The sequence below is a fragment of the Nothoprocta perdicaria genome, unplaced genomic scaffold (genome assembly GCF_003342845.1).
Source record: "Nothoprocta perdicaria isolate Ctin4 unplaced genomic scaffold, notPer1 scaffold_177, whole genome shotgun sequence".
Taxonomy (NCBI): Eukaryota; Metazoa; Chordata; class Aves; order Tinamiformes; family Tinamidae; genus Nothoprocta; species Nothoprocta perdicaria.
In genome coordinates, this window is record NW_020454949.1 from 731,177 (window position 1) to 758,989 (window position 27,813).

General features: G+C 63.8%; 3 protein-coding genes across 3 annotated transcripts; 2 read left to right on the plus strand and 1 right to left on the minus strand.

The window, feature by feature from the left end:
• Positions 1-1,006: 1,006 nt before the first annotated feature.
• On the plus strand, positions 1,007-3,894 carry AGXT (alanine--glyoxylate and serine--pyruvate aminotransferase). Its single transcript, XM_026036427.1, has 11 exons — positions 1,007-1,186; positions 1,286-1,478; positions 1,564-1,628; positions 1,711-1,811; positions 1,905-1,975; positions 2,317-2,401; positions 2,529-2,624; positions 2,784-2,853; positions 2,962-3,057; positions 3,265-3,393; positions 3,787-3,894. Exons 1-11 carry the CDS (start codon positions 1,022-1,024, stop codon positions 3,892-3,894), a joined length of 1,179 nt encoding a protein of 392 aa, XP_025892212.1. The 5' UTR covers positions 1,007-1,021.
• A 524-nt stretch (positions 3,895-4,418) lies between these two features.
• MAB21L4 (mab-21 like 4) lies at positions 4,419-7,422 on the minus strand. Its single transcript, XM_026036370.1, has 6 exons — positions 7,410-7,422; positions 6,593-7,117; positions 6,022-6,250; positions 5,502-5,655; positions 4,954-5,310; positions 4,419-4,742 (listed from the first exon to the last, which is right to left on the minus strand). Exons 1-6 carry the CDS (start codon positions 7,420-7,422, stop codon positions 4,419-4,421), a joined length of 1,602 nt encoding a protein of 533 aa, XP_025892155.1.
• CROCC2 (ciliary rootlet coiled-coil, rootletin family member 2) lies at positions 7,421-27,172 on the plus strand. Its single transcript, XM_026036371.1, has 29 exons — positions 7,421-7,474; positions 7,677-7,827; positions 8,119-8,264; positions 8,535-8,708; positions 8,839-8,906; positions 9,032-9,112; positions 9,469-9,619; positions 9,840-9,946; positions 10,134-10,361; positions 10,592-10,688; positions 10,784-10,987; positions 11,155-11,354; positions 11,442-11,624; positions 11,727-11,871; positions 11,959-12,105; positions 12,210-12,440; positions 12,514-12,707; positions 12,845-13,011; positions 13,049-13,176; positions 13,311-13,490; positions 13,735-13,857; positions 17,075-17,218; positions 18,483-18,721; positions 18,815-18,974; positions 19,299-19,466; positions 19,564-19,915; positions 19,993-20,129; positions 21,561-21,681; positions 27,108-27,172. The coding sequence occupies exons 1-29, from the start codon at positions 7,421-7,423 to the stop codon at positions 27,170-27,172; spliced, it is 4,545 nt and encodes a 1,514-aa protein (XP_025892156.1).
• Positions 27,173-27,813: the final 641 nt, after the last annotated feature.

The window sequence follows — 27,813 nt, forward strand, 5'->3', positions numbered from 1 at the left end:
CCCCCGGCGTCTCCTGGCAACCGCCCCCCTCCCCTTGGCAACTGTCTCCCGGGCAACCGCCCCTCGGCAACAGCCCTCCTCCGCCCGGCAACAGATTCTCTAGCAACCGCCCCCTGGCAACCGTCCCCCGCCCAGCAACCATCTCCCAGGCAACTGTCTCCAGGGCAACTACCCCCTGGCAACTACTTCAGCCCTGTGGGGGGCTGTTCTGGGGGTCCTGCCAGGGGCAGCTTCACACARCCACACACAGTCGCACGCACAGTCACACACACAACTGCGCACAGTCACAGTCCGCGGCCACACCCTGATCCGCCAGTCCTGGAGCATCACCATGCGCCAGTGACGCCGCTGCTGACTATGGCCACCCGTGGGCCGGGCTGGGCAGCAGCTAAAAATAGCCACGAGCTCCAGCTTTTCCCTGCCGGGTGACGGCCTCTGCAAGCGTCATCGTGTGGCAGGGGGATGGCYGGTGCCAGCAGGAGCCAGGGCCGTTGGGGCTTGGTGACACCAAGTGACAAGGCACCACCTGCCAGCTGCTGGCCAAGCAGGGAGGCTGCTGGTCCCAGGGGAGGCAGCAGCAGGAAGATGGCAGGTGGCCAGTGAGACAGCACCTGGCTCCAAGCCACGGTCCCTTGGTGTCCACCAGAAACACAGGGGCTCCTCGCGGTCAGGGAGCTGCTCCCGGGCCTGCCGGCAGCTCTCGGGGTCACGGAGTTGCAGAGCTGCCACCAGAACCATGGGTCCCAAGCAGGGTGYAGCAGCTGCAGGCAGAGGTGGCCGYGGGGGATCGCAGCGGGGAGACCCCTGCCCCGCGATGTGCTGGCGGGGCTGGCGCTAGTGGCACATTAACCAGCTGGGGGCAGAGTCCTTGTCAACGGCGGTGGTGCAGGGGGCAGTGCCCTGCGGCGGGGTCGGGGTCCGCCGCACTCTGGCCGCGCCGGCAGTGATGCTGTGCACGGCGGTGCGCGGCGGTGCACGGGCTGTGCCGCTGCCTCGCCCCGTGGCCGCGCCGCGCCGCTCCATGGCCGCCACGCAGCTGCGCGTGGCCCCGCCGCCGCGGCTGCTGCAGCCGCTGGCCGTGCCGCAGCGGCTGCTGCTGGGGCCRGGGCCCAGCAACGCGCCGCCTCGCGTGCTGGCGGCCGCGTCCCACCAGCTCCTGGGCCACATGCACCCCGAGATACTGCAGGTGAGCTGCCCSGTGGCCCTGCCGGCCTCCCCTGCGCGTGCTCCCTGCAGGCAGCAGGGCTGTGGTGACAGCCCCGCTGCCCCCCACGGCTCGCTGCAGGTCATGGATGAGATCAAGGCCGGCATCCAGTACGCCTTCCAGACACGCAACGCGCTGAGCCTCGCCGTCAGCGGCACCGGCCACTGCGCCATGGAGGCCGCCCTGCTCAACGTGGCTGAGCCGAGCGACAGCGTCCTCGTGGGCCTCAATGGCATCTGGGGCGAGCGCGCCGCCAATGTTGCTGCCAGGCTGGGTGTGTGCCCATCGGGGGGCCCCAACCGCCCTGGGCAGCTCAGCGTGCTCATGAGGAGCCCTCACTTTGCCACAACTCCCACCAGGTGCCACCGTCCACGAGCTGCGGAAGCCGCCGGGCGAGTACTTCACCCTGCGGGACATTGAGGAGGTGGGTGCCAGGGGCRGCAGTGAGCCGAGTCCTCGTGCCGGGGCCGAGCCCTGCACCTCGCGCGCTTGCTCTCTCCGTGCAGGGTCTGGTGCGGCACAAGCCCACGGTGCTCTTCCTCACACATGGCGAGTCCTCCACGGGGGTGCTGCAGCCACTGGAAGGACTGGGCGAGCTGTGCCACCGGTCAGTGCGGGTCCTGCGAGGGCYCCGGTGCAGGGACGGGACGGGGCTCTGAGGCAGTGGCAGGGAGCAGGGCTGAGCGCTGCCCTCGACCAGGCACGGCTGTCTGCTGCTCGTGGACTCGGTGGCGTCACTCGGTGGGGCACCCATCCTCATGGACCAGCAAGGTAAGAGCCGGGGGCGCTGCAGGGGGTGCCACGGGGGACCCCGCGCTGCGCCTCCAGCTGGGCTGTGCAAAGCCATGCCGGCTCTGCCACCTCTCCATTCACACCTTGACATTAGCACCCCTGGCTGTGGCTGGACACCTTGTGCTCCCCTCCGTGYGGGGCTGCTCAGGGTGCCCAGGTGTCCTTCAAAGCTCACACAACCACGGGCACCAGGGTCCCCGCCAGACTCCCCGCACGGCGCTTGTGCTGGGGCCACACGTGATGCCCCAGGGGCTCAGTGCGTGCCCGACTGCCGCCGGGGAGCCCCTGGCTCCTTAGGAGCTTTTCCTCCTTCTTGGCAGAGATTGACATCCTGTACTCGAGCCCTCAGAAGGTCCTCGGTGCYCCGCCGGGCTCTGCCCCCATCTCGTTCAGCGAGCGAGCCAGGTGAGGATGCCCTGGTCAATGCGGCAGCTCGCAACCCCCCCGTTGCCCTCCCACCTCCTCTGTGCCCCCATCCAGGGGAGGCCTCTATTGAGGGGTGCAGCTCAGGCCGGCTGCTCTGCTCCCCCAGGGAGAAGATGCTGAGAAGGAAGACGAAGCCTCCCTCCTTCTACCTGGACATGCTCTGCCTGGGAAGCTACTGGGGCTGCGAAGGCCCATCACGAATGTGAGGGGCAGCCGTCGCAGCACGTCCGGCCGCGGGCACCCCAGCGCGGCGCTTCCCTTTGCCCACAGCGCTTCCCAGGCTGCACTCCCATCCCCCAAGAACAGCCCTTCTCCCCCAGCCYGGGGATGAGGCCACCAAGGTGCTGCTTGGATTTTGCAGGTACCACCACACAGCACCCATCCAAAGCCTCTACTGTCTGCGGGAGGGCCTGGCGATGCTGGCTGAGCAGGTGAGCAGAGCTCCGTGGGGGCAGCAGAGCAGCAGTGCTGCAGAACGGGCGCCAGCAGGTGTTACGGAGTAACCGTGACCTCTCTTTTACGGCCACTCCCTTGTACAGGGCCTGGAAAAGTCTTGGGTCCGTCACCGAGCCAACTGCATCTCCCTGTGCCAGGGGCTGCAGGAGCTGGGGCTCGAGCTCTTCGTGAAGGAAGAGGTAGGTCCGGGACCAGCCGGTCATACCGAGTCCAAGTGACACGGGGACATCGCGAACTTCCTCTCCCAGAGACTGGGCCTGGATGCATTTTGGCGCAAGCTCTTCTGGATGGAGAAGAAGATCCCAAATTCCACCCACTCCAAGACACTTTCTCCCCCCGAGGGGCCTGACAAGCGGCAGTGGCGGTGACTCTGTTCTCTCTTCCAGAAGGCCAGGCTTCCCACCGTCACCACCGTCAAGGTGCCTGAGGACTGCGATTGGAAGGAGATTGTGACCTACGTCATGGACAAGCACAACATTGAGATCACTGGAGGCCTGGGCCCCACAGCCGGCAAGGTGGGAAGGCTGAGAATGGTGGGAAGAGGGTTCCTCTCCCACCACACTGCTCTGTGGTCACCCTGGGCTCCCAGGAAGATCCAACATCCGCCCTCGGATGCTGCCCTGCCAGACCTAAGTTGCCTCCATCAGTAGCATGCGGTGCTCGTCCTTGGATGCCAGCCACATGCACCTAACACATGGTGACACCCAAGGGCCTACAGCAACGCAGCTCACTCCCCAACTCTGCGCAACAGTTGGAATGAATGATCACACACGGAGCTGGGGGGGAAAGGCACATTCAGTTAGAATGGGAGTGAAGCATGCTGAGCATGGAGGGGCACATGCGCCCAYGCGCGGCGACAGCCCCGAAGGGCCGTGCTGCAGCGTGGAACCCGCGCGGCCTCCTTGCAGGTTTTCCGGATTGGCCTCATGGGTTACAACTCGACCGCAGCCAACGTGGACCGGGTGCTGCAGGCTCTGCGAGACGCCCTCCAGCACTGTCACCGCAGCAAGCTGTGAGTGCACCAGGCCACGGCCGCGCACGGCCTTCAGCTGAGCTCTTGGAGCAGGAGGAGTTGCCAGGGGACATCAGGGMAGTGGGGGAGCCATAGAGCAGTATGTCCATGGGATGGGGATGGGGTTACATATCCTCCATTCTGTGCCCCCTGCCTGGTTGCCCTGGCCCCCTCATCTCCTTCCCCTGCCTCGCCCCAGCTGACCCTCAGGCCAGAGGTAGGATYGATCTACAGGTCCCCTCCTCACGCTTCCATCCCCATCATCCTTGGCCTGTCCTTTCCTGAGGGCCAGCAGTGCAGAACAGCCGTATCCTCCACTGCAGGTGATGTGAAACACTTGTTCCGGAGCCCAGCTGTGATGTGGAGAGTTGACAGACCACCTGCAACTACATCCAGCTGCCACCAACACCTGCTCATTGCCTGCTACCATTTTTTCCTGAATAAAGAGGCCAAAGCACCATGTGGCTACGCTCTCCCATGCATGTAGCTGTCTTGAGCTCTCCCAGAGCTTCAAGATCACAGTTGCAATCAAAAGAAGCACCACAAGGGCACATCCTTGCCCAGCACAGGAGACAGCTGGGTCCGTCTCTCTGGTTGTTGGAGGAGAAAAAAGTCCATGACCTGTGATCCTGTGTCTTCTGGCAACAAGGTGTTAGGGTTGGCCACAACCCCGTCATGTCTCTTCTCCCTGCGGGAAGCTGGGGTGCTGGCAGAAGGGCCTATGTGGTGGGGATGGCAAACAGGGAGACACTCGGGCAGTGGGCTCTGCACCAGCACTTCTTTCTGGACCTTAGACAGGAGCCGGGACATGGCCGAGCAGCGCACAGGGTCCTGGATCCGGTACACCTGGAACTGTGCAGACACGTGCAGGGAGTGAGGGGAGAGGGCGTCATGCCCCGCTTGAGCCCAGCACACCGGGCAGCACGTGCTAGCGATGGCCAAGGGCTGGGCAGCCTGGGGAAGCCAAGCTCAGCACACCCAAGAGAGCCCAGCCACAGAGCTTGCTGGCACCGCTTCGCGTTGGCCACAGCAGCCAAACCAGGCCCTGGTGTCCCCCCGCTACCTGGCTGAGCAGGAGGTCGAAATAGGCCGTGTCCCAGTAGGTCTCGTTCTTGGCTGGGAGCTGCAGGAGGGCTCTGAGGCCGGGATTGGCGTGCAGGCCATCGGTGCGCACGGGAGGGCCAAAGTGGAAGTGCAGGAAGCGATGGGGGTCCCGGGCGAAGCTCTCCACTTTGCCGTAAAGTGAGCTGAGCTGTGGCGCGTCCCCATGGAGCAGGTTCTCCTCGGGGCGCAGGAAGTGCGGCAAGCGCGCACTGGCCARGCAGCACAGCAGGACCACCAAAAGCCGGTAGACGGAGCCCTCCAGGTCCTGCCAGTCCTCCGGTGAGGGAAACAGCTCCGTGCTCCACAGAAAGACTATCTGAAGGTAGGGAGCACACACCTGGATTGTGACACCGGGTGCCAGCCCCGACACAGCCCTTCCCAACCTGGCAGCGGCGCAGAGCGCTGCAAACAGGTTCAGCAAGGATGGAGGGTTTGGTCCCAGGAGGAGATGCCACCCTCAGCCCCGCATGGGCACCTCCTGGTGTGCTGGGGTGCAGAAGGACCTACCTTGAGGTGGTCAAAGGTGAGGCCGGCTTGCTGGGCCTCCTGCCTCCACTCCTCGCGGTGGACCTGCTCGAGCAGGCGGAGGCTGTCAAGACGGGCACTCTTCAGAGTGCCCACTGCCCGCAGCAGCTTCAGGATGGGCAGGTGTGTGGAAGATCTGCATGGAGCATGCAGTCAGGGAGCACACCCAGCATAACTGGGGCATTGAGGCTGGCGTGTCACCCCAGCCCTGCTCCCTCCCGCAGCCCACGCGGGGAGGCTCCTCTTTACCTGCTGCCGGGAGGTGCCTAGACTCGCTCGCCAAGCCCTGACACCAGAGCAGCCGCCCTCCACCCCRGCTCCTGACATTGATTCGGGGGCCTCCCTGGGTGCCTGCGCCCCCGCTGTGGCCTGTGAGGGTCAGCATGCGAGCCAAGCACCCCCCAACAGCCTCTCAAGATGACAGAGGGCTTCGCTTGGAGCTGCGCGCGAGCACGGATGCAGGAGGCCCAGCCAGGCACGGCGACTGCCACGTGCCCCTCACCTCCAGCAGTAGGGAGAGGCTGGGACCAGGTGGGCCTCCTGGGTGGCCTTCCGGAGGCTGCCTGGGCCTTGGGGGAAGCCYCGGGTGCTGCGCTGCCCACAGAGCTCAATCGGCTCCTGCTGTCTCCTCACCACGGGGACCAGGTTGAAGCGGAGGGTTTTCCAGCCACCGCGGACCAGCAGGGTCAGCTCCATGGCATCTTCCTTTAGTTCTTCAGCGCTGAGGTCGCCTGGATGTGGGAGAGTTCAGCCATATCAGAGGAGATGCTGGAGACTCKGTAAGATCACCTGGTCTGCGTCAGAGGTGAGACGTGATTGAAAAGAAGCATTGAGAGAGGTGCAGAGGTGCCGCTGGGATCCCCATGAGCATTCCCAGGAGAGCCCTGGTTCGCCACATCCTTCCCARGGATGGTGCTTCCGGCTGGGATGCTCTTGCATGCAGGATCAGCTCAGGCACCCTCCCAACTCTCCCCCTTCTGCACCCAGAGCCATCTCCTGCTTGGGGCAACACACTCGTCCCCCACCCTTCCATCCTGGCCGGAGTCCTGGGAAGCCCCCGCTCGCTTACGCACCCGGTTGGAGGAGGAAGTGGCGCTGGCAGTGCACGATGGCCGAAACAAGGAGTTCCTTCAAGTGCTGGAGGACTTTGCCTGGTACCAGGCACACGGTGCCACCCGTTTGCTCCATTCCACCCCAGGCAGCGGTGCTGGTCCAGTCCTTTAAGCCGGGCACCTGGCATGGCACTTCCAGATAACAGGTGCCCGGCAGTGGACAGTGCCAGGGAACCGCGTTCTCAGCTGGGCCCTCTCCGGGCCGGCACAGTCGCACCTGCAGGGTGTTGCTGTCAACCCGCAGGGGCACCTCCAGGGTGATGGCATCGTCGTCATCGCGTAGGGCGAACTCCAGGGCTTCCAAGTCATGGCAGTAATCCACAAGGAAGCGGGGGTCGCTCCGGCGGACGCGCTCCAGCAGGGTCAGCACCACGTCCTCGGCCTGCTGGAAGCGCTGCAGCCGTGGTCCCTCGCGCGACAGGGACGCACTGAGGTAGCTGTGCCAGCGCGACGCCGATGCCATGGCTGCGGACCGGTGGCGCCCGGCTCCCAGGAAATGTGCACACAGGGCGGGGAGCGGGCGGTGTTYGCACACGCCACAGGGTGCGTCGGGACGTGAGGGAATGGGAAGCGGGGAAAGGGTGGGAATGAGATGAGGGGGGAGAGAGTGGCAGAATGCGGGAGGAGAGAGTGAGCCCCATGCGGCAGCTGGGAGGTCCCCGCTGTCCCGCTGCCTCCTGGCTGGCCCAGCCCCGCAGAGGGGGCGCTGGCCGTGTTGTCCCCACCGTCCCTGTGGCAACGCGTCCTGGTCGCTGCGGCGGCCACGGCAACGCRTCGCCCCCGGCAGCCATGGCTGAGCGGGACGGAGGGGCCGCGGCGCTGAGGCTGGAGGCGACCGTGCAGGTGGGTGAGGAGGCACCGCAGGGGCTGTCCCGTCCCCTCCATCCCTGCCACTGCGTGGGGCGAAGGCCGCTACAGGCGCAGGGGCGTTGCGTGTGCCACAACACCCTGGCTGAGTGAGAGGAAGAAGAAGGGCTCAGCGACCCCCTGTGCGTGCCTGAACGGTGACGCCGGYGCCGGAGCTCCCCACACTTGGCTCTTGCAGCAGCTGGAGGCCACGGTGCTGAGCCCCGGTGCCGGCCGGGAGGACAAGGCGCTGCTGGTGCGGGGAGAGGGCGGCGACACAGCCCCCGCGTCCATCCCTGCCACGATTCGCCAGATCGTCACCGAGAGCCTGGCCGAGGAGGCTGCCCCGGGTAGGGGACAAGCTGGGGGCTGGGACAGGAGTTCCAGGCAGGCATCTAACCAGGGGGCACCTTTGCGGGCAGCTCATTCTGAGGCTGTCTGTCCATCTGTCCYGCATTGTGTGCACCCTCCTTCCCCACCCCCTGCCAAGAGCATCGCTTGGGACACCATTGTCCCCATTGCGGGCCAGCTCAGGGGCTCAAGGAGGTCCCTTTGCCACCAAGACCACCCCCTTGTCAGTGGTGGGTGCACAAGTTCGTGGGGGCTGGAGCATCCTTTCCACTCCCTCTCCTTGTCGCCAGCGGTGCGGGAAAGTCCACCGGCCAGCAGCATGGCGGAGGAGAACGCGCTGCTGCAGAAGGAGCTGGCGCGCGTCAAGGAGCTGCTGGCGCAGGCACGCGCCGAGCGGGACGAGGTGGCCACCAAGCACCGGGCTGTCAATGAGCGCGTAAGTGCTGGGGGCCCCAGGACAGCCAGCGTCACCCATCGCCACGCACCCGCAGCGCTTGGGCCTCCCCTCCATGTCCAAGGGACGGGCACATCCAGCTGCCCGCAAAGCCCATAGTAGTGTCCAGGAGGGCAGAGCAGGCCCTCACTGGTGGGTCTGTCAGGCTGCGACCTGCCCTTAGTGTAGCAGGAGGCCGCTCGTGCCCTGAGGGCAGCGGCCCCACCACGGCCCGCGTGCCCTCCGCAAGCTCTGTGCGTGCGGCGCGGGCAGCTGGAGCGAGTGCTGAGAAGCGAGGCAGCCCAGCGCGAGGCACCGGGCAGCCCGCGCCTGCGGGAGCTGAGGCAGCGCTTCGAGGGCGACAAGAGGGCCTTCAAGCGCAAGCTCCAGGCGTACCAGGAGGGCCAGCAGCGCCAGGCGCAGCTCGTCCAGCGCCTCCAGGGCAAGGTACGGACTCGTCCTGCGCCACAGCCCATACAGCACCGCAAATAGGGCCTCGAYGTCGGCCAGGGGACGCTGGAGCCAACTCCTGCTTTCTCTCTTATCTCTTACTCCTCTCCTATCCCTTTCGGACAAGGTTCTGCAGTACAAGAGGAGATGTGGGGAGCTGGAGCAGCAGCTTCTGGAGAAAACCACAGAACCAGAGCCTCCAGCAGAGGTCAGTGCAGATGGGCTGCCCTGCAGTAGTGGGAAATGCTCTTCCAGGAATCGAGGTAGGAAGGAAATCACCTCATTGCCTGCCTTTCCTTCTTGTGCTAGCTGGAGCACAGGGAGCCCAGAGAGCTTGCAGAGCAGGACCACAGCTCTGAATTGGACAGCACTCTCCTGCATCTGGAGGATGAGAAGCAGAGGTGAGCAGGCACAGGGCTCCTTGCAGCCTCGTAGAGRGTAGAGCCCACAGAAGGCGGACAACAGGCCCTGCATCTCCTTGCCCAAGTGCTGGATCCCCAGCCATGTGGGTCTGTGTCCAGTCCCAGCCTGCCTGGTTCCTCCATGTCACCCTCAGCCCCGTTCAGGGCTGTGTGTTGTCGCACTCCTGGGGTCTAAACCCTTCCCTGCAGCTGCAACGATTGTCCCAGGTGCATCAGGATGAGGGGAAGAGGGCAAATTCTGAAGCCTGCCAGGTTTCTCTGCTGGGATGGCAGAGAATGGCTGTGCATGGAGCTCACAGAGACCTTGGCCACTCATGTTGCCCATCGTGCCCTAGGAGCGCCGATTTGTCAMGGATGAACTCTCTTCTGCGGGAGCAGCTGGAAGAGATAAAATCCTCCAACCAGCGCCTGGCCGGAGAGCTGCAGAAGGCCATGGAGGACATTCACCRCCTGAGGGGCGAGCTGGAGCAGTGCCACAGCAGAGAGGTGACACTGCCCTGGCCCACTCGCTAACCTGGGCTGAAAAAACTTTGCGAACGACAGGGACCTTGCAGGTYTGGGAGGTGATGCCAAGACAGTTATAGGACAGGGGAGAAGACAATGCCCAAGGCACAGACCGGTGCAAACSAGGAGCCATCCCAACCCTTGGCATGGTGCTGACTCCCGCTCCAACCTGACCGATGTGTCCTGCTCCCATCCCTGGCAGAGCTCTGGCCCCTCTTGGAGGAGTGAGAGTGGYGAGACCCTCCTGCTCTGGCACCAGGCAGCTGCACTGCGCGGGCGCTTCATGGACCTCCGGGCCGTCATGGAGAGGTGGGTGCCACAAAATACCCCTCCAGGGCAGACACCTGGGTGTCCTGCCCAYGGTGGCCTTGACACTTGGAGCCTGCGGAAGGCGGGGGGCCAGCCCTATGGGTGCCAAGTGTGGCAGACAGGCTCCAAGTCCAGCAGGGAGCATGTGTCCTATGTGACCCATGGGGATGTTCTCTCTCATCACCAGAGGCCTGTCAGAGGCAAGGATAGACATGGCCAAGCTGGCACGGCGCCTCCACACAGCCTGCCTTAACCTGGACTCCAACCTCCGCCTGTCGCAGAGCCACACCACCTGCTCCCTGGAGAAGGAGAGCCTGCATCGGGTGCGCTTGGAACAGCAGCTCCGGGACAAGGTGCAGGAGATGATAGAGCTCCAGAGCCGCTGGGATGGAGAGAAAGTGGAGCTGAACTCCAGGTGAGAGCGCCCTGGCTGAGCTGTCTCTCCAGGCAGGTGGTTTGGAGGCTACAAGGACAGAACTCAGGGCTGACTCTTTGGCACTCAAAGTCCCAGCTTGCTGCCATCCAATGGGTGGGGAACTGGGTGGGCATTATGGGCAGCACGTTGCTCCACGGGCCAACGTCTCCGAAACAGGGTTGTGTGGGTCCTGCCTGCATGCGGCATCCATGAGGCCCCTTCTCTTCCAGGATAGCAGAGCTGAGCCTGCGAGCGGAGCGGCTCCAGGAGCAAAACGTGGAGAAGGACGAGTCCATCACCCGCCTCAAGCTGGACATGGAAAAGCTGGTGCGCCCACCTGCACCCCATGGGCCTGCTCCATGTGCACCCGCTCCCTCTGCCCGCGCAATGGCCACTAAGGGCCTCTTTACCTGTCAACACAGAAAGCGGCCACCACAAGGGAGGCAGCGGAAGGCAAGGGGGCAGTGGGACCCCTGTCCCAGGATGGCAGGGGTGGGGCGGCAGCAGCAGCAGGCAGCCGAGGGCTCTCGCCACCGCGCACCAGCTCCCCACAGCGCCGGCACATCCCGCAGCAGCCCGAGGCAGCGCTGCAGGCAGCACTCCAGCAGCAGCAACTGCTTGAACAGGTGAAGGGACATGCAGGGAGATAGCAGCTCCGGGTCACGCTCACGGACCAGGGTGGGGACAACAGGGACAAGACCTGTTGGGGACAGAGCCCTGAGGTAGAAGGCTTGCAGTCAAGCGCTGGCAGGGGGTACACATCCTGCTGGATTCCCTGTCTCTCGGTGGGCAGGAGCTGCGCTCGCAGCTGGCGTCCGCCCGGGATGCGCTGCGGGCGGCGAGGACGGAGGCGTGCGAGTGGCGGCAGGAGGTGCATGCAGCAGAGCGGCGGGCGCAGGAGCAGCGGCGAGGCCGGCAGCAAGCGGCAGAGGAGCTGGAGCAGCGTGAGCGGGACCTGCAGCGCTGCAGGGCCTCTGCCGACGTGCTGAGCCAGTGAGGCCCTGTGGCCCTCGGGTGCCCTGGGGGAAACCAGGGAGAGGACTGCAGAGCTCAGCCTCGCGCCTGGCCTCACGTCCGCAGGGAGAAGCARGTGGCGGAGGCCAGGGCGGGCAGCCTGGGCGAGGAGGTAGATTCCTGCCGCCGGGAAGTGGCCAGGCTGATGGCCGCCAATGCGGAGCTGCAGCGGCACAGAGCCCTCCTGGAGGAGCAGAAGGAGGAGCTGGCCAGCGAGCGGGAGAGGGGCCTGAAAGAGCTGGAGCGAGTGTGAGTTCAGCCCAGCCACTCGGCCGCTGCTCCCATTGAGTCAGCAGCCACCCACAGGCCTGGGGCCGCCGCAAGGAGCTGGGACCTGGCTTCCCCACGCAGGCAACAGTCCCTGGAACAACTGGAGGAGAAGTCCTCAGCCCTGAAGAAGGAGCTACTGGTGGTGACGGAGGCACTGGGCCAGGCCACGCTGGCCAAGGAGGTCTTGGAGGGCGAGAAGGATAGCCTGGGTGGCGCCCTGAGGAAGGTGACGTGGAGCAGCACCTTGGCCCCTCTGCTGCCACAGGCTGCCCTTTGAGGCAGCTGTGGAGCTGGGCTCTTGCCCTTCCCGCAGGCTGAGGCCACCTGCGCCAAGCTGGAGCTGGCCCTGAACGTGATGCAGCTGGAGGGAGCGGAGCTGAGAGACTCGCTCGCCAAAATGGCAGCCCTGAACGAGGGCCTGGCACAAGATAAGGCCGGCCTGAGCGGCACTGTCCTGCAGGTAGCGTGCGCCGCACGGCCTCGGCACTGCCGCACCGGGGCTCGGCACTGCCGCACCGGGGCTCGCCACATCCCTCACCTCCCTCCCTGCGCCGTCACTTCCAGCTGGAGGAGGAGAAGAGCTCGCTGGTGGCACGGCAGCAGGAGCTGGAGCAGGAGCGCGCCGGGCTGGCGGAGCGGCTGGCGCAGCTGGAGCGGGAGCAGGTGGAGGCGAGCGCGGCCCGCCGCAGCCTCGAGCAGGGACGGCAGGCAGACGAGGAGCGCCGGGGGCGGCTCGAGGAGGAGCTGCTGGCCACGCACCGCCACAACGCCCAGCTGCAGGAGCAGCTGCTGCAGGTACCACGTGGCTCCCTTGACGCCACCTCTGTGGCGGGGATGGTGGCTGCCATGTGGCTGGGCTCCCCTGCAGGCAAGGGGCCAGGAGCAAGCGCTGGTGCAGGAGCTGGCGCAGGAGCAGCAGGAGACCGAGGTGCGGGCAGCGGCTCTACGCCAAGCCCTGCGGGACAAGGAGGACCTGGCCCAGGAGAGGTCCCGACTGGCGGTGCAGCTCGCAGCGCTGGAGAGGCAGGAGAAGGGCTTGCTGGAGGAGACGGAGGCTCTGCGGTACTGCCCGCCGCGGGGCTCGTGGTGGGACGCACTCAGGGTGCCTTGGGGATGCATCCCGCTGGCATGGCGGAGGAGAGACAGCCAGGGCCCTTCTCTGGAGCGCGGAGGACACTGAGCAACCCGCCGCCTCACAGGGCCGAGAGGGACTCCCTGGAGAGCAGCCTTGCAGAGGCGCAGGAGCGGGYGGCCCGCCTGGAGCTCCAGACGGAGCAGCTGGTGGCCGAGCAGCAGAGCGGCGCGCGCTGCCGGCAGGCGCTGCGAGGTAACAGGCTGGCTGGCTGCCGCATGCCCGGGGGCGGCCGCAGAGCAGGGTTGCTGAGTGGGGCCATATCCTGCAGCCGAGGTGGAGGCAGCGCAGGGCGAGCTGGCCTCGCTGCGGCAGGAGGCCGAGCAGGAGAGGCGGGCGGCCCTCCGGGAGATGGCACTGGCCCACGAGGAGGAGCTGGGACGCCTCTGCAGGGAGAAGGTAAGAGACGTGCCCCATCCCATCCCCGCATACGGCTCCTGCCGGAGCTTCTCCCCACAGGTGACCCCGCACCGTGGCTGAGCGAATATGTCCCGGTGGGGACCGAGGCCGCCCCTTGCTCCACTGTTGTCCAGGAGAGCCTGCGGCAGGCCCTGGCCGAGGCAAAGGCAGAGGCTGTTCGGCACCTGCAGCGGGAGAGAGAAGAGCTGGTGTCCAAGCACAGGGCAGAGAAGGAGGAGCTGGAGGAGGCGCTGCAGAGCCTGCGGCAGGAGCGGGACCAGAGCGTCCTGCTGCTGCAGGAAGACAAGCAGCAGGTGAGCGTGGCGCTCCCACGGGTGCTGCCGGGCTGCAGGGCTTGTGAACAGCGCCCATGGAGTCCCTTTGTGTGGGAGAGCGGGTCAACATGCCCACAGCCACCTCGGCCCTCGCTGGAGGTCACCAAGAAGAGCAGCCTGGGCTGTGGGGCCTGGAGCGAGGCTGGCTCCTACCTGCCGCCCCCTCAGCATGTGGCACCTGCCCCATGGCTCCTCTTGTGGTGGCTTTCTGGCTCTGTTGCAGATGGAAGCGGAGAAGAGCATTGTGATGGAGAAGCTGGGCGAAGCCCAGAGGGAGCTTGTGAATGCCCAGCTGGAGATGGATCAGATGAAGCATGAGGCTCTCACACGCCAGGAGCAGGATCAGGTAAGCCCAAATCCTTCTCCACATTCCCAAAAGAACTCAGGGCCCTTCAGGAGAGGCTTAAGGCCTCACCTTTCATAGAAGCTCACAGTGGAGAGGACTAGCAAGGTCAAAACTGATAAGCCCCCAGTGAATGCCCAGTACAAGAGAGACGTGGAGCTGCTTGAGAGAGTTCAGTGCAGGGCTAGGAAGATGATCAGGGTCCTGGAACATCTACCCTGTGAGGAAAGGCTGAGAGAGCTGGGCCTGTTCAGCCTGGAGAAGAGGAGGCTGAGGGRGGAYCTGATCAGTGTCTATAGATACCTCAAGGGAGGCAGTGAGGAGGAGGGGCTGGCCTCTTTTCAGAGGTGGCCACCGACAGGATTACAGGAAAYGGCTACAAACCAAAGCACCAAAAGTTCCACCCTCAGGAACTTAAGGAAAAATTTCTTGCCAGTGAGGGTAACAGAGCACTGGAACAGGCTGGCAAGAGAGCTTGTGGAGTCTCCTTCTCTGGAGATCTTCCAAACCCCACTGGATGCAATCCCATGCCACATGCTCTAGGTGACCCTGCGTRTGCAGGGGGGTTGAACTAGATAATCTCTAGAGGTCCCTTCCAACCTTAAGGATTCTGTGATTCTATGATTCTATGAATCCACACGGCACCATCTCCTCCGAGGCGACTGGAACTGGGGTTGCGAGTAGGAGCTGCAATGGCAATGCAGGAAAGCAGGAGGCGCTTGTGCTGCAGCGTGTGCTCTAGCTCCCGGAGCCCTCCCGAGCGCGGGGCGCCTTGGCTTGTTTTTCCAACGCGAAATGCGTGCCTGGGAGCAGCAGGGATGCAGCGGGGGAGGCAACACTGAGAGAGTGGTTCCAAGGGGGATGTGCACAGGAAGAGCAGCAAACCCCCAGCACAAAGCAAACAGTCCGTGGAGGGTAAAGAAATGCAGCCGGAGCAGCGCGTTTGGAAAGCGTTGACATCAAAGGCTGTTTGGGAACTGAATGCAACAACTGCATGAAAAAAAAAAATCCCACACAAACCAACCACGACAAAAACACACTTTGACAAAATTTCTGCAGCAACCCTCGCTGCCTCCAACCCTTCCGAAGCTCCGTGCGAGTAGTGCGGCAGCCACGGGGAGGTTCCGGACGCTGGCTTTCCTGGCCCTCCTGGACAAAGCCCACCTGTGGGAGCAGCCCGTGACGCGTGTGCCTTGCTGGTTGCTGTCACTGCCACGCGTCCCCACATGGTAGAGCAGAGTGTATGTCCAGCTGCCAGCCTCTCAGAGAAAAGCACACGGGCCAGGGAGAGGCAGATGAAAAGCCCACACACCTCCTCCTTGGAAGCAGAGCCAGGCTCTGGCTGTATGGGCCTCCCTACAGCTCCTCAGCTGGGAAGAGGCTCTATGGGGCTCCGTGCTGAGGAGCACAGCCCCCAACACTCATTCCAACCAGGACATGTCTTTTGGATAATCCATGCAGACCTCATCCTGCCCTGGCCAGGAGGAAGGATGGATGATTGAAAATGATCAGAGGCCTGGAACATCTGTCCTATGAGGAAAGGCTGAGAGAGCTGGGCCTGTTCAGTCTGGAGAAGAGAAGGCTGAGGGGGGATCTGATCAGTGTCTATAGATAACTCAAGGGAGGCAGTGAGGAAGATGGGGCCGGCCTCTTTTCAGAGGTGGCCATGGACARGACTACACAAAGGCYACAAACTGAAGCACCAAAAGTTCCACCCTCAGGAACTTAAGGAAAAAATTCTTGACAGTGAGGGTAACAGAGCACTGGAACGGGTGCAAGAGAGTTGTGGAGTCTCCTCTGGAGATCTTCAAAACCCGCTTGGATGCAGCCCTTTACCACATGCTCTACATGACCCTGTGTGTGCAGGGGGCTTGGACTAGATGACCTCTAGGGGTCCCTTCCAAACTTAAGGATTCTCTGATTCTATGATACCAGAGGAAGCATCACTGGTGACTAACTCCCCAGCCCATCTCCAGGGCTTGGAAGGCTAGTTCTTCTSAGCCCTATACTGAGCCCAAGCAGGGCAAGAGCTGAGACATGGGGCCTGCTCTGCAGGCAGTTCCTTGTGAATGTGAGTGGCTCTGCTGAGGAGACAGCAGGCTGCAATGTAGGCAAGTCACACCAGCATCGCCAGAGAAAGCAGCCACCGTGCAGCGCTCCTGGTCTGCTGCGTAGGCTCAGGCAAGATATGCGTGCAGAACTTGTGTCACCAGAGAATGAGCTGGCCTAAGAACGCCTTTCTTTGCTTCTGGATCAGAAAGCAGCAAGCCCAGGGCAGCCAGAAGGAAGCCATGCAGAGCATCCCTTGGCCTCATGGCAAGGAGGATGGTCGTGTAGAAGGGGGCATGCGGAGCAAGGGCATCTTTTGCCCTACCTACCAGCAAGAGACCCAAAGGGACTTCAATGAGTTGGCTCTGAACTCAAGAACTGACTTTGTCAGCCCTCACTTTGCCTGTTCCCCATCCACGCAGCCTGGGTCATGGCTGTGGGCTGTCCCTCAGGAAGCCCAGAGGAAGCTGGATGCAGCGTAGAGGAAGCAGCAGAACGTTGGAGGGATGAACCTGGCCCTGAGGACAGACTCACGGGACGGAGAGAGCACACAGCCAAGGCCAGCGAAGGGCAGGGTGTTTGGGGAACAGGAGGGAAGGGTAGCCAAGCAATGGGCACAAACGTAGCACAGAAACTTTCTAGGCTAGACATCAGGAAAAATTTCCTAACAATAAGGTCAATTAGAGCATGGAATAATCCTCTCAGGGAAATGCTGGAATCCCCATTGCTGGAGACGGTCAGGCTTGGTCTAGACAACTCACCCGGGACATTCAGTAGGGAACGGCTTGGTGCTGGCAGAGGGGCTGGGCTGGATGAGGTAATAGGTCGCTTTCCATCTCTGCATTTTATGGTTCTACGAATTTTAGCTCCGTTAGAAACAGCAGAGAGTGAAAAAAAAATAATAATAAAACAAGAGCGAGGGCAAGCAAGAGAGGAAAAAAAAAACACAGCGATGAATTGGCACTGGAGAAGGGCTCAGGTCGCGTTCACCATGATTGGAAGGAGAGAGTGCTCGRTATGCCGGGGCCTGTTCAAGCTGGGCACCCGGCTCGCAAGCGGCACCAAGAGACAGGGCGAATGGGTGCGAGAGCTGCTGGGGGGCAGCCCGAGGTAGGCGAGGGGGCCGCGCAGAGCACTCGGCATCTCTCACGCCGTCTCTCCCTTCCCTTAGGATGTGGTGGCCAGCGTGAGCAGGGAGCTGAGGAGCCTGCAAGGCCGGTTTGAAGACGCCGTGGCCGCCCACCAGCGCGAGGCCAAGGGCCTCAACGAGCRCGCCAAGGAGCTGGCGAAGGAGAAGGCGGCCAGGGTGCAGGAGGTAGGAGGCGGCTGAGCGTGTGGGCTCTGCCTCGCTCCCGGCTCCAGCACGAGGCCGAGGAAGGGGCCGCGGAGCTGCATGGCTGCCGCGAGCACCCCCGCGCAACGGCCTCCTGAGCCGAGAGGGCAGGACGGGGTGGGAGGCGAGAGAGGGTCGGGGGACTTAGAGAGGAAGAGAGAGTAATTTAACATGACAGGCTGTTTATTTTGGCAAAAAATGGCCTCCTTTCAACAGATTTCAAAGGCCGGGGTTGGAGGGGGGACCACACAGCAGAGYGGAGAGCGGGGCTTCGCTGAGGGAGCTACAGGGGCACTCAGAGGCCTGTGGAGGCCCGCGGGGCAGGCGGAGCGTCATGAGGAGCACAGCGAGTGGCACGAGGAGGCGGCGAGGGGACAAGGGGCACTGGGGGGCCAACAGTGCGAGCGGAGGGCGGGGAAGGCGAGCGAGGGCATGGCAGACGCGCGCCGAGCGTGCGGAGCCGCGTGGCCCACGCGGCCGCGCTGCCGCGGACAGCAGCACCGCGGGGGCGCCAGGCACGGGCCCCCGCGCGCTCGCGTGCTCGCCGGCACGCACGCGCTCCTTCACACGCTCCCCTACCCCCTCGCTCCTTCCTCTGGGCCAGGGGCTCAGCTGGAGTCCTGGCTCCCCCGGCGAGGTTTCAAAAGAGGCTGTTTACGAGAAAGGGAAAGAAAAAGAAAAAAAAAACAAAAAAAAACAAAAAAAAAAAACAAGTAAAGAAATAATTATTATAATCACATTAAGAGCTTTGGCTGTAAAAGTGCTGTGAGCGTGCAGGGCCGCCCGTGCGGGGAAGGGGCCGAGGTTGTTAAGGGCAGGGAATGTGGGGGGTGTTTTCCTGCCTTTTGCTCTTTTCTTTTCCCCAGTCCCAGTCCACACACACACCCTCCTTCCTCCCCTTTATCCTGGGAAATGAAAACAGTTGGTTTAATGATGGATCGCCCCTTTCTCTGGTCACTGACCTCCTGGGCGAAATTCTGCTGAGCTCAGCGGAAAGCGCGCCACTCGCTTGCGGCTCCCATGTGGGGGAAGGGCTGGGAGAGCTTCCCCTCTCATCTGGCAGGGCCAGCAGCGAGAGCCAGGAGGTCCCCCCCAATGCCTCCCCTTTAGGACACTTTCCGTGTCCCAAAAGAGGTCCCCTGAAAGCCACCGGTCTCCATTGTCCTCCATGGAGGCTGGCTCCGGCCTGGCAGCAGGAGGAGCGCAGCTGGGAGACGCGGGTGGGCACTGTGTTTGCCTCCCCAAGGCGGAGCAGCTCAAGGTGCAGCTGCGCCTGGCTGAGGATGCGCATGGTGGCACACGTAAGGAGCTGGCCGAGGCGCTCCGCCGGCTGCGGGAAGGCGAGGAGACCCGGGAGCGCCTGCGCCGGGAGCTGCTGGGGGCTCACCGGGCCGCCGAGGACGAGAGCCGGCAGAAGGAAGCGCTGCAGAAAGCCAACGCGGAGCTGCGCGCCGCCGTCGTGAGGGCCGAAAGCGAGCGGMTCAGGTGGGCTCCGCGCGCACTGCACCAGCACTGCCACGCCTGGCTCCACCGGGACGGGCCCTGGGCTGGTGCGAAATCACTCCCATTGCCCCTCAGCCTCCAGAGAGCCAAGGAGGAGAAGGAGCAGAAGGTGGCGGTGCTGGAGGAGGCCCGGGCGGCTGTGCAGCGGGAAGCCGGCGAGCTGCGGGCCAGCCTGCGCGCGGCGGAGAGGCTGCGGCTGGAAGCGCGCCGCGAGCTGCAGGACGTGTGCAGGCAGGTGTGTGGAGATCCGCTGCCGTCGCCATCACGCGCGCGGTGGCCAGCCCAGAGTGAGGCGTCGCAACAGGGCCACTAGCATGTGCTGGCAGTGCCACTGCGATACCCTCCCTGAGCCCGCAGACAGGGCAGAGAGGCCCCAGCCTTCTCCCTGGGCCCGGAGCTCCAGCAGTTTTCCTGGCTCTGGCTCCTGGCAGGAGGAAGAGCCAAACCGGAGAGGATGCCCAAGGGGCTCCRAGCCCATTCCTGCTCCCTGTCACTCCCAAGAGCCTGGCACGGTGTCTGGCCCAGCCAGACAGTGAGTCTTGAGCCTCCTTGTTCACAGGTGAAGGCTCTAGAGAGTGAGAACAGCAAGAAGGGCAAAGAGGTTGCGGAGCTGCAGGCCCGGATCCTGCAGGAGGAGCAGCAGCGGCAGCAGAGCTGCCGGGAGGGCCGGGAGCTGCAGCGGCGGCTGGCAGAGCTGGAGAGCAGTGAGGACCGCGCGCGCAGAGAGGTGGGCAGCCCCGGGGAGCTCACTGCATGTGTCCTGCGCATGCAGGACGCTGTGGAGCCCTTGCCCCGGACGCTTGCTCCACATGTTTGCCTGGCAGGTGCTGGGCCTGCAGAGGCAGCTGGCGGCGGCGGAGCGAGCGGCGGCGGAGCGCGAGAAGGAACTGCAGGGCAGCCTGGGCGACAGCCGCGTCCGCGAGAAGATGCTGCGGGATGAGCTGGGCGGCCTGGAGCTGAGGCTGCAGGAGGCCCACGGGGCTGGTGACGGCCTCCAGCTGCAGCTCAGCATGGCCCGGGGCCGCCTGCGGGGCCTGGAAGCAGAACTGGAGAGGGCCGAGGCCTCCAGGAGGGCGGCAGAGTCCAAGCTGGGAGGGCTGCGCACAGCCCTGCACCGCACACTGGGGCTGGGCACAAGGAGCCCGTCTCCACACCGGGCCGGCTCCCCTGCCAAAGGTCGGTCTGCCCCAGGCAGCCCCGCGTGGGCCCCGCCACGCCGGAGGTTGAATTCATCACTGTCCCCGTGCGCGCAGGTCTGCAGAGCTCTGCACCCAGCCCCGGGGCGTCTCCAGCCTTTGGCTCATCGGCTGTGGGTGACATTGACCCTGACCATGTCCATGTGGCCTTGAGGGGCTTCCTGCAGGAGCTGCGGGACACCCAGCGGGACAGGGTAAGAGCGAAGGCAGCATAGCAGCCTTGCTGGCACCGCAGGCTGCCTGCGGCATCCTGGGCTCCACACGCATGCCTGGAGACGCATCCCACCGCTGTGGGTGCTGCAGGACTATGGCGAGCTGAGGAGGGAGCTGTACCCTGCGCCTTAGAGCGGGTGAAAGGAGGTGCCTCAGGACTGCAGTGGGGAGCAGGGGCCCGAGCACCAGGGGCCCTAGGGCGCTGGGGGGTGCGTGGCCCGGCTGCCATGCGACATCGAGGAATAGGGCCGGGCAGAGCAGGGCAGGCCCCTCGGTCGGGACGTGGGCGCCAAGCTGGATGCTCCCCTTCCTCAGCTCGCAGTGGCCATGGGAGCTGGTCCTACGCCCCGGCGGGGAAGCGGGCCAGGCGCAGCATGCCAGGCCAAACGGGGACACGCGAAGGCCGGGATTAGGCCTTCCAGGAACGGCCGACTCCGCACGCATCTGCGCCAGGCGGTTTGGCCCCCGGCCAGTCCTGCGCTTTGCCAAACGTTACCCCCCGGGGAGGGACAAGCCGGGGGAGCAGCCGGGAAGGGGCAGGATCACAGCCACAAGCTGCATTTCTCTCCCTGCAACCGCCAGCCGCTTCCCAACTGCCAGCTGTTTCCCCTCCGCCACCCTGTGCCAGCGCCGGGTAGCACCCATCATTGACACCCGCTGTCAGCGTGCGGCCCGCGGTGACACACGCGGTACCCGGCTCCCCGTGCAGCTCCATGGCCCTGCGCTGCCCCTGCGCCAGCCTCGGAGGCAGGGATGGAGCAATCCGTGGGGTGGCCCGCTTCCCTTTGGCCCTGCCTCTGTCCTGTCCTCTCACTGAAAACGTGGTTCTTGTAAAAATGCGTAAATATTTACACAAGGGTAATTTAAAAAACATGCTCTGTCAAATAATCAAAGGAGCAGAACATCCRAGGGGCTTCCAGCCAGATTGGGAAATCAATTATTGCCTTAGGACGCCACGCTGGGACGCGAGGGGTGGCTCAATTGTCCCCAGCCGCTGGGGCCGAGGGACTTGCTGGTGCTGGGAGGACGCCTGTATTCAATTGCCTCTCTCCAACAACGCCAGCACAAGTGACGCCACTTGGGTCTGCGGGAGGTTTCGTGTCTTAATTAACATCCCCRTTGCCGTTCCAGCAACGCTCCGGCCTGTGAGCGCGTTGCCCTCTGCCTGACGGCTCTGCCGCTCTCGGGAGTCATGTGGCAGCCTCCTCCAAGCACCAGTTGGGGCCTCGCGTCCCACTTTCTACCCCATAGCCGTGCCAGGAGCTGCAGGAGTGTRGACGCTCCAGCAGTGCCTTGGTGACCTCCTCTCTGTGGGCCGTGCTCAGGGCCAGGCCAGGCCAAGCCCTGCCGCGCTCCTTCCAGACCTGCCTTTGGGGCTACCCCTGGGTTTTCTGCTATTTCCTTCCCACCAGGACAATCTGAGGATTCAAGTGACGAAGCTGAGCCGGCAGCTGTGTGAGATGGAGCAGGCCCCGGAGCAGCCGCGCACGCGCGTCCCGCAGCTCCCCACGTCATTGGCAGCCTCCAAGGAAGGCAGGTCTCCCTCCTCTCCATCCTCTTCCCCACAGCCGCTGGGCCCGGGCTGTGCCCGCCCCACAGCAGGAGCAGGCGAGGGGGCGCAAATGTGGGGCTGAAGCCCAACACGGGCCCCGGGGCACAGGCAGGGCACCGGCCGAAGGGCACGTGTGGGGCGGGCGGTGAGCAGGGGCAGCCCGGGGCAGCCCCCRCGCTATCGGTGTCGGGACAAGCAGCACGAGCGCTTTGGCCCCGTCCTCCCCAGGCTCTGCCCAGTGGGACGGGCTCCCAGTGGGTGACTGCTCCTGAGCGCGGCAGGGCGGCCCCACGGCTGCCCCGTGGCACCAGATGATGCTGCATGTGCGCTGCCCAGTGCCGTCCCCTTGTGTCCSTCCGTGCTGCCAGGGATGCCGTGAGCGCAGGGTAAGGGCAGCTCCGCCGGGACACCAGCAGGCCACGCACGAGGAGGGAGGCTCTGCCTCCCTGGTGAGTGGGTGCYGCTGTCCGCAGCGGAGACACAGCAATGTGGCGGGTGCCGGGCCACCAGCTGGGCAGGCGGCCCCTTCCACGCTGAGTGGTGTGGGTTGTAGGACAAAGAGGCTGCGCCAGAGCGTGGCAAGCGGAGGCTGCCGGACACGCTGCAGGTCCCGGAGAGCCGGGCAGCTGGCGGCATCTCGCAGCAGCAGCGGGCACCGGCGGCCACCAAGCGGGAGTGCTGGGTGCCATGGGAGAGGAGAGGAGAGGAGAGGAGAGGAGAGGAGAGGAGAGGAGAGGAGAGGAGAGGCCACGTGCAGTGGTTTGGGCCACCAGACCCGAGCTGGGCAGTCATCCCCATCAGCAGGAGTGGGCGGACGGCAAGAGGCAGAAGCAGGGCCCAGTGGCAGCACACGCCACGCGGCCGCCTGGTTGAGCTCAGCCACACGGCCAGCACCTGCAGGCCCTGCTGCAGCACTGGCAGGAGGCCATGGGAGGCTCTGCCTCCCRTGGGAGGCAGAGGGAGGGAGGGAGTCTCCGAGTGGGAGCGAGAAGGAGCCTTCAGGCCTCCTCTCCTCCTGGCAGCAGGTTTGGAGAGAAGGGCCCGCTCCGTCCTGGTGCYGTCCGGATGCATCCGTGAGCGCAGCAGGGCCGGGACTGGATGCGGGACCCGCTCGCCCTGTGCACCGCCTGCTCCGGCATCGTGCTCCGCACCTCTGGGAGCAGCAGGGCAAGCGCTCGGCCTCCTGCGCGGGTACAGGCGCCTCTTCCCCAGCAAAGAGCCTCGCTGCAGTGCGGTGCAGTGCGGTGCAGTGCGGTGCGGTGGGGGCAGGAGACCCGCACGTGGGGCCCGTTGCATGAGGAGGCTGCGCATTGCGTGACCTCAAGGCAGATCCTGGTGTTCCCAACCCAGGGCCATGTGGGGCAGCACAGTGGTGGCACACACAGGGAGCGCGCGACGGGCATCGCAGTAACCTCTGTGTTCATGGCGCCCCGCCAGACGCTTCCCACCACACGCATCTACGCGTGTGATTAGTGCTCTCACATTCTTTGAACACGGGCCAGAGAGCCAGTTCTAAGCTCTTCGTTAAACCATATCCTCGCGGCCCAGCTCCATGCGCCCACACACGTTCCCCTGCTCGCCTGCGCTGCCCAGAACCCGCTCGCTCCGCAGAGCCCTTCCCCTTGGAAGGGATCCTTCGTGTTGCACATGTGGCAGGGATCAGCGGGGACACTCGCTGCGCTAACGAGCTAAGGGGGAGAGCAAAATGCAAACCATGTGCTTGGGCCCTCTCCTGAATCCACTGCCAGCAGCTCCACGCTGACCCACTAGGCCCTCCACCCACAAACATGGGAAGGTTCTGGATGTTTCTGCTGTGCTCAGGGCAGCCCATCCGCTGGGATGCCCATCCGGGCTCTGGGCCCTCTTGGGAACAGGCGCTACGGGAGAAATCCAGGAGTAAGCAGATTGGGAAATTAACGGGCAGCGGGTGCTAGAGGAAGCAAAGGGCCCGAGGCTCTGCTTGCCCCGCGGCCAAGGTCTGAGCCGGGCTTCGAGCAGGCACTAGGGCCACTTTGACCCGACGTCCAACTCCTCTGCTCTGCTCCTCCACCARATAAGCAACACGGGGCGTCAGAGAGGCCCTCGGCCTCCGGCCGCTGCTCTTCAAGTGGCAGGATGAGCACRTGGCTCTTGACTAAAAACCCTCCTGGGCAGCTTTACTGGTGCTGCTCGGCCTCCCTTCCTCCACACACAACTGCAGAGCACAGACACTTGGCTCTACCCACTCCTCTGAAGCCTGGTTTGCCACAAGGCTGCCAAGATGCATCGAGCAGCTGAGGAGAGAGGGGCCCAGGGACACCCGCCGTCCTTCGCTCTGGGAGGAGGTGCCCACCTTCCTCCTGAGCAGCTCTGCCACGTGCGGGGGTCCCCTCACAGAGGGTGCCCGAAGTGGCACCGTGGCAAGCGCCGGCCTCATGGGYGCCTGCCCGCGCTCATGCGCTGGGGGTGGTAGAGTGCCGACCGAGGCCACCCTCTTGTCCCACTTGGGCTTCTGCCTCCACGTGCATTTCAGGCTCTGGCCAGCCCCACACACAGGCGACGTCCAGGACCATCTCGTAGTATCTGGAGGTCGAGTCACGTTGGGCCTTTGAGGCTTCCCCCAGGGGCTGCCAGGGTGGAAGGTGAACGATTCCCACCCCAGCACGATGGTCCAAACCCTCGCCCGTCTCCTCCTTCCTCCCTCCTCGCCAAACCTGGTCCCTCTCACCCTCCCACTGTGGCATGGGGACAGGGGTCCTGGCCTCGTTTTGGAGGCCGAGCAGAGGACACATCTCCTGAAGGCAGCTCTGGGCTGACCAAAGGCTGCTTGCTCCCAGAAAGGGAGCAGGGGCCGTGGCTAGAGCTTGTCCAGATGGTGCGGGAAATGAGTCCCTTTCCCCCACTCTGCTCCTCGGCCTTCCCAACAGCCCAGCTTTGCATCGGGTCCAGCTTTTGACCCAGAGGAAATCGCTTCTGGCTGTGGCCAACAGCTGTTTTCCTAACTCGGTTGCTGCTTTCAATTAGCATCCCGAGGAGTCCGATGCAGGCAGCGCAGCAAGGCCGATGCTGCGTTTTCCCGCACGCGCCGGGAAGGCTGCCGGCTGGGCCTCTGCGTGCGTCGCAATTTGGGAACGCAGCGCCTTCCCCTTCCCTGCCRTGGCACCAGGGAAGCGCTGCGGGTGCATGCGGAGCAGAGCCCTGCAGGGCCCTGATGCCAATGGGCACTGCGTGGGGTGATGCCTGGGCCAAGGAGCGTTGCTGTCGCGGTCCCTCGTGTTGGAGCTCGCAGGAGGACCCCGCTGAAGGTGGGRGATTCGGGATGTGCCCAGCTCAACCTCTGAGGCCCAGGGGTTGATGGCAACAGGGCCATGAGGTGGGGCTGTGAGGAGCGGGCCTCGAGCCCAGGCAGTGGTGTGAGCAGGAGAGGGCTCAGCTGGGACAAGGTGTCCGGAGGAGGCAGAGCCCACAAAGGGGAGCCGCAGCGAGTCCTTTGAGCGGACGGGCCCCGCTGCCCACGCCGGCCCCCCGCACCTCAGAGCTCCAGGCTCCTCAGGTCTCCGTTGCCGTGGGAGGAGGCTCTGCCGGAAAAGCTCTGGCCTCTCGGAGCYGCGTGGGGACGGGGCCCTGGAATCCGCCGTTTGCATTCCTGCTCCGGCACGCCTGCAAAGAGCAGAGCTGCCCTGCAGGCCGTGGCGCGCCGAGCCGCTGGCACCGCCGGGCCTCGCGCCTCCGGGAGGATTTGCTCCAGGCAGAGCCCAGCGTGCCGGGAAGCGCGAGCCCGGAGCCGCCCGCCCCCCGCGCTGGGGCAAGGGGAGAGGAGACTAATGTGTTCCAGAAGATCAGCTGTAAATGGCCAGGGAGGGTAATTCATATCAAACTCATAAACCCTTTATTAGTGTCTCAGGGGGGAAATCCGGATGTGGCCGTTTATTTATTTTGGATTTCGCTTTTTTTCTCTTTTCCTTTCAACATTTTTCTTCCAGGAGATTTTTAAAGGGACAGAGCTGCCTTTTCTTTTCCAGGCTTTTACGTTTCACCATGGGCTGCCTGAGGCACAAAGCAGCCAGGTCCAGCCTGGTGCAGGCCCYGTCCAGTCGGTTCCTGCTCGGAGCCGGTCTCCGGGGAAGCTCATCGGGCGGTTGGCCCTGTGTCACTGCTGCTCTTGGGGTGCCCTGTCCCCCAAGTCCCTTGTCACGGTGTCTCCATGAGTTGGACTAGTCAATTCGAGCTCTAGGGCTCCCGGCGCCCTGTGGAGCTCCCCACTGAGCTGGGGAGCAGGTCAACCCCTCACTTGTCCTTGTCACCCCTCAGTGTGGTGCTAGACCCTGCCYAGTGCCTCTCCTAGCCCAACAGCATCCGCTGTGGACCCGTCTCCGCTGCGGGGCCGACCCCTCTCCTTCCCCCAGGTCCCCRTGGTGGAGGGGGAGCAGAGATGCCCGCAGCAGCCGCCGCAGCCCGAGCAAGAGCTGCAGGGAGCCCCAGGGCAGCGCATCCAGGCCCGGGAGCAGCGGGTAGGACCCTCGCAGCACCCTCTAAGAGCAGCTCCAGCCAGGACGGGCTCCGAGCGGCTGGACCAGGACAAGCAGAGGGGACGGAGAGCAACCCCTCAGGGAAGTGACCTGGAAGTCGCTGCGGGCTGCCTGGTGAGGCCGAGCCCTGGATGGACTTCTCTGCCTTCCCCTTTGTTGTCCTTTCCCGCTGGCTTTTTCCCACCGTAGCAGGCGGCAGGGACCCATCCGAGCCAAGGCAGCTCGCATTGCGCTGGCCCAGAAGTGCAAAAACGGGCATCCTACCCACTCACCGCCTAGAAAATCCCCATAGAAATCGAAGCGGAAGCCCCCCAGCAGCCACAAGGGCCGCCCAGGGACCACTGCACCCTCCACCTGCCAGCACTAATCCACATTTTTTCCCCATTAACACCTGAGGGAAGCTTTTTCCTCCCTTTTCATTCTGTTTTTGCCCCGCGCCTGCTTTGCTTAACCCTAAAGGAGGGCGGCGCGTGCGCCCGCCGTTTGGGGGCCCTGTGCATGGGCCTGGGAGCCCGCAGAGCACCCGGCGCTACCGGGCCCTGTGAGGCGAACTTTCCACGGTGGTATCCACATAATCCCAGGGCTGTTGATCCTAACTGAGTCCTGCTGTTGTTTTCTCCCCCGCTTCAATCCTTACATAATATGTTCCTTGGCCCGCTTTCAGTATTAAAATGTACCTTGCAATAATTACGGCGGAGCCTATTTATATTGCAGGCGTATGGAATAAAACATAAACTCTTTGGAAGCGGGGTTCGCTTTTCAGTGCCTTCCAAGCTTTGGAAGCCACYGACCTCCCTCCCCGGCTACATGGACCAAGCAGGACACGGCAAGGAGACCTGCCCCAGGTTTAGGACCGGGCTCTCCCTGTAGCTTTTCCTCTTCACTTTCCTGCCTTCCAGGAGGAATCGTCGGCATCGACCCCCTGTATCCCCGTATCCTCCTGCTTTTCCTGGTTATTCCATGAAGCATGAGAGATTTTCCACAGAGCTGCCTTAGGGCTTGGAAACGGGGTGTGGGAAGGGATGAAGGGTCCAGCCAGGACCCCTTGGTCAGGGACACTCTGGAGCCCAGCACAGGGACTAATCCACAGAAAGGACAACCTGGGGGGATTCCTTCCCCAAACCCTGGCTTTACAGCAGTATTTCTCCCTCTTTCGGGCCCAGCCCATGCTCTCCCATCCCACTTTGCTGGGGGGACCTCTGGCTTTCTTGATGAAACAGCTCACCCCTGATCAATGTGGCTTTTAGTTTTGCTTTTTGCCTTTTTGCTTTTTTCCCCCTCCTTTCCCCCGGCACAGACAAAGAGGCCCTTGAGCCCGCTGCCTGACTTAAAACAGCGCATTCCTGAAAAGAATTTCCTGATAATATTTTTAGCACCTGAAAAAAAAAAAAAAAAAAAAAAAGGAAAACAACACCCGTCTGTCCCGGTGCCCCATCCTGTTCCCCCCCATACACTGCCTCCTTTTTTGCCTGTTTTATAAGAGGGGCCAGGGATGACCCCATGGAGCCGAGGCTCTCCCTGGCCCGCTCCCCTGCCTCGGCCCGGCGCCGTGTCAGAGTTTCTTGGGTGGCTGCGTGTTTTTCCACGCCAGGAAGGCGAAACCCT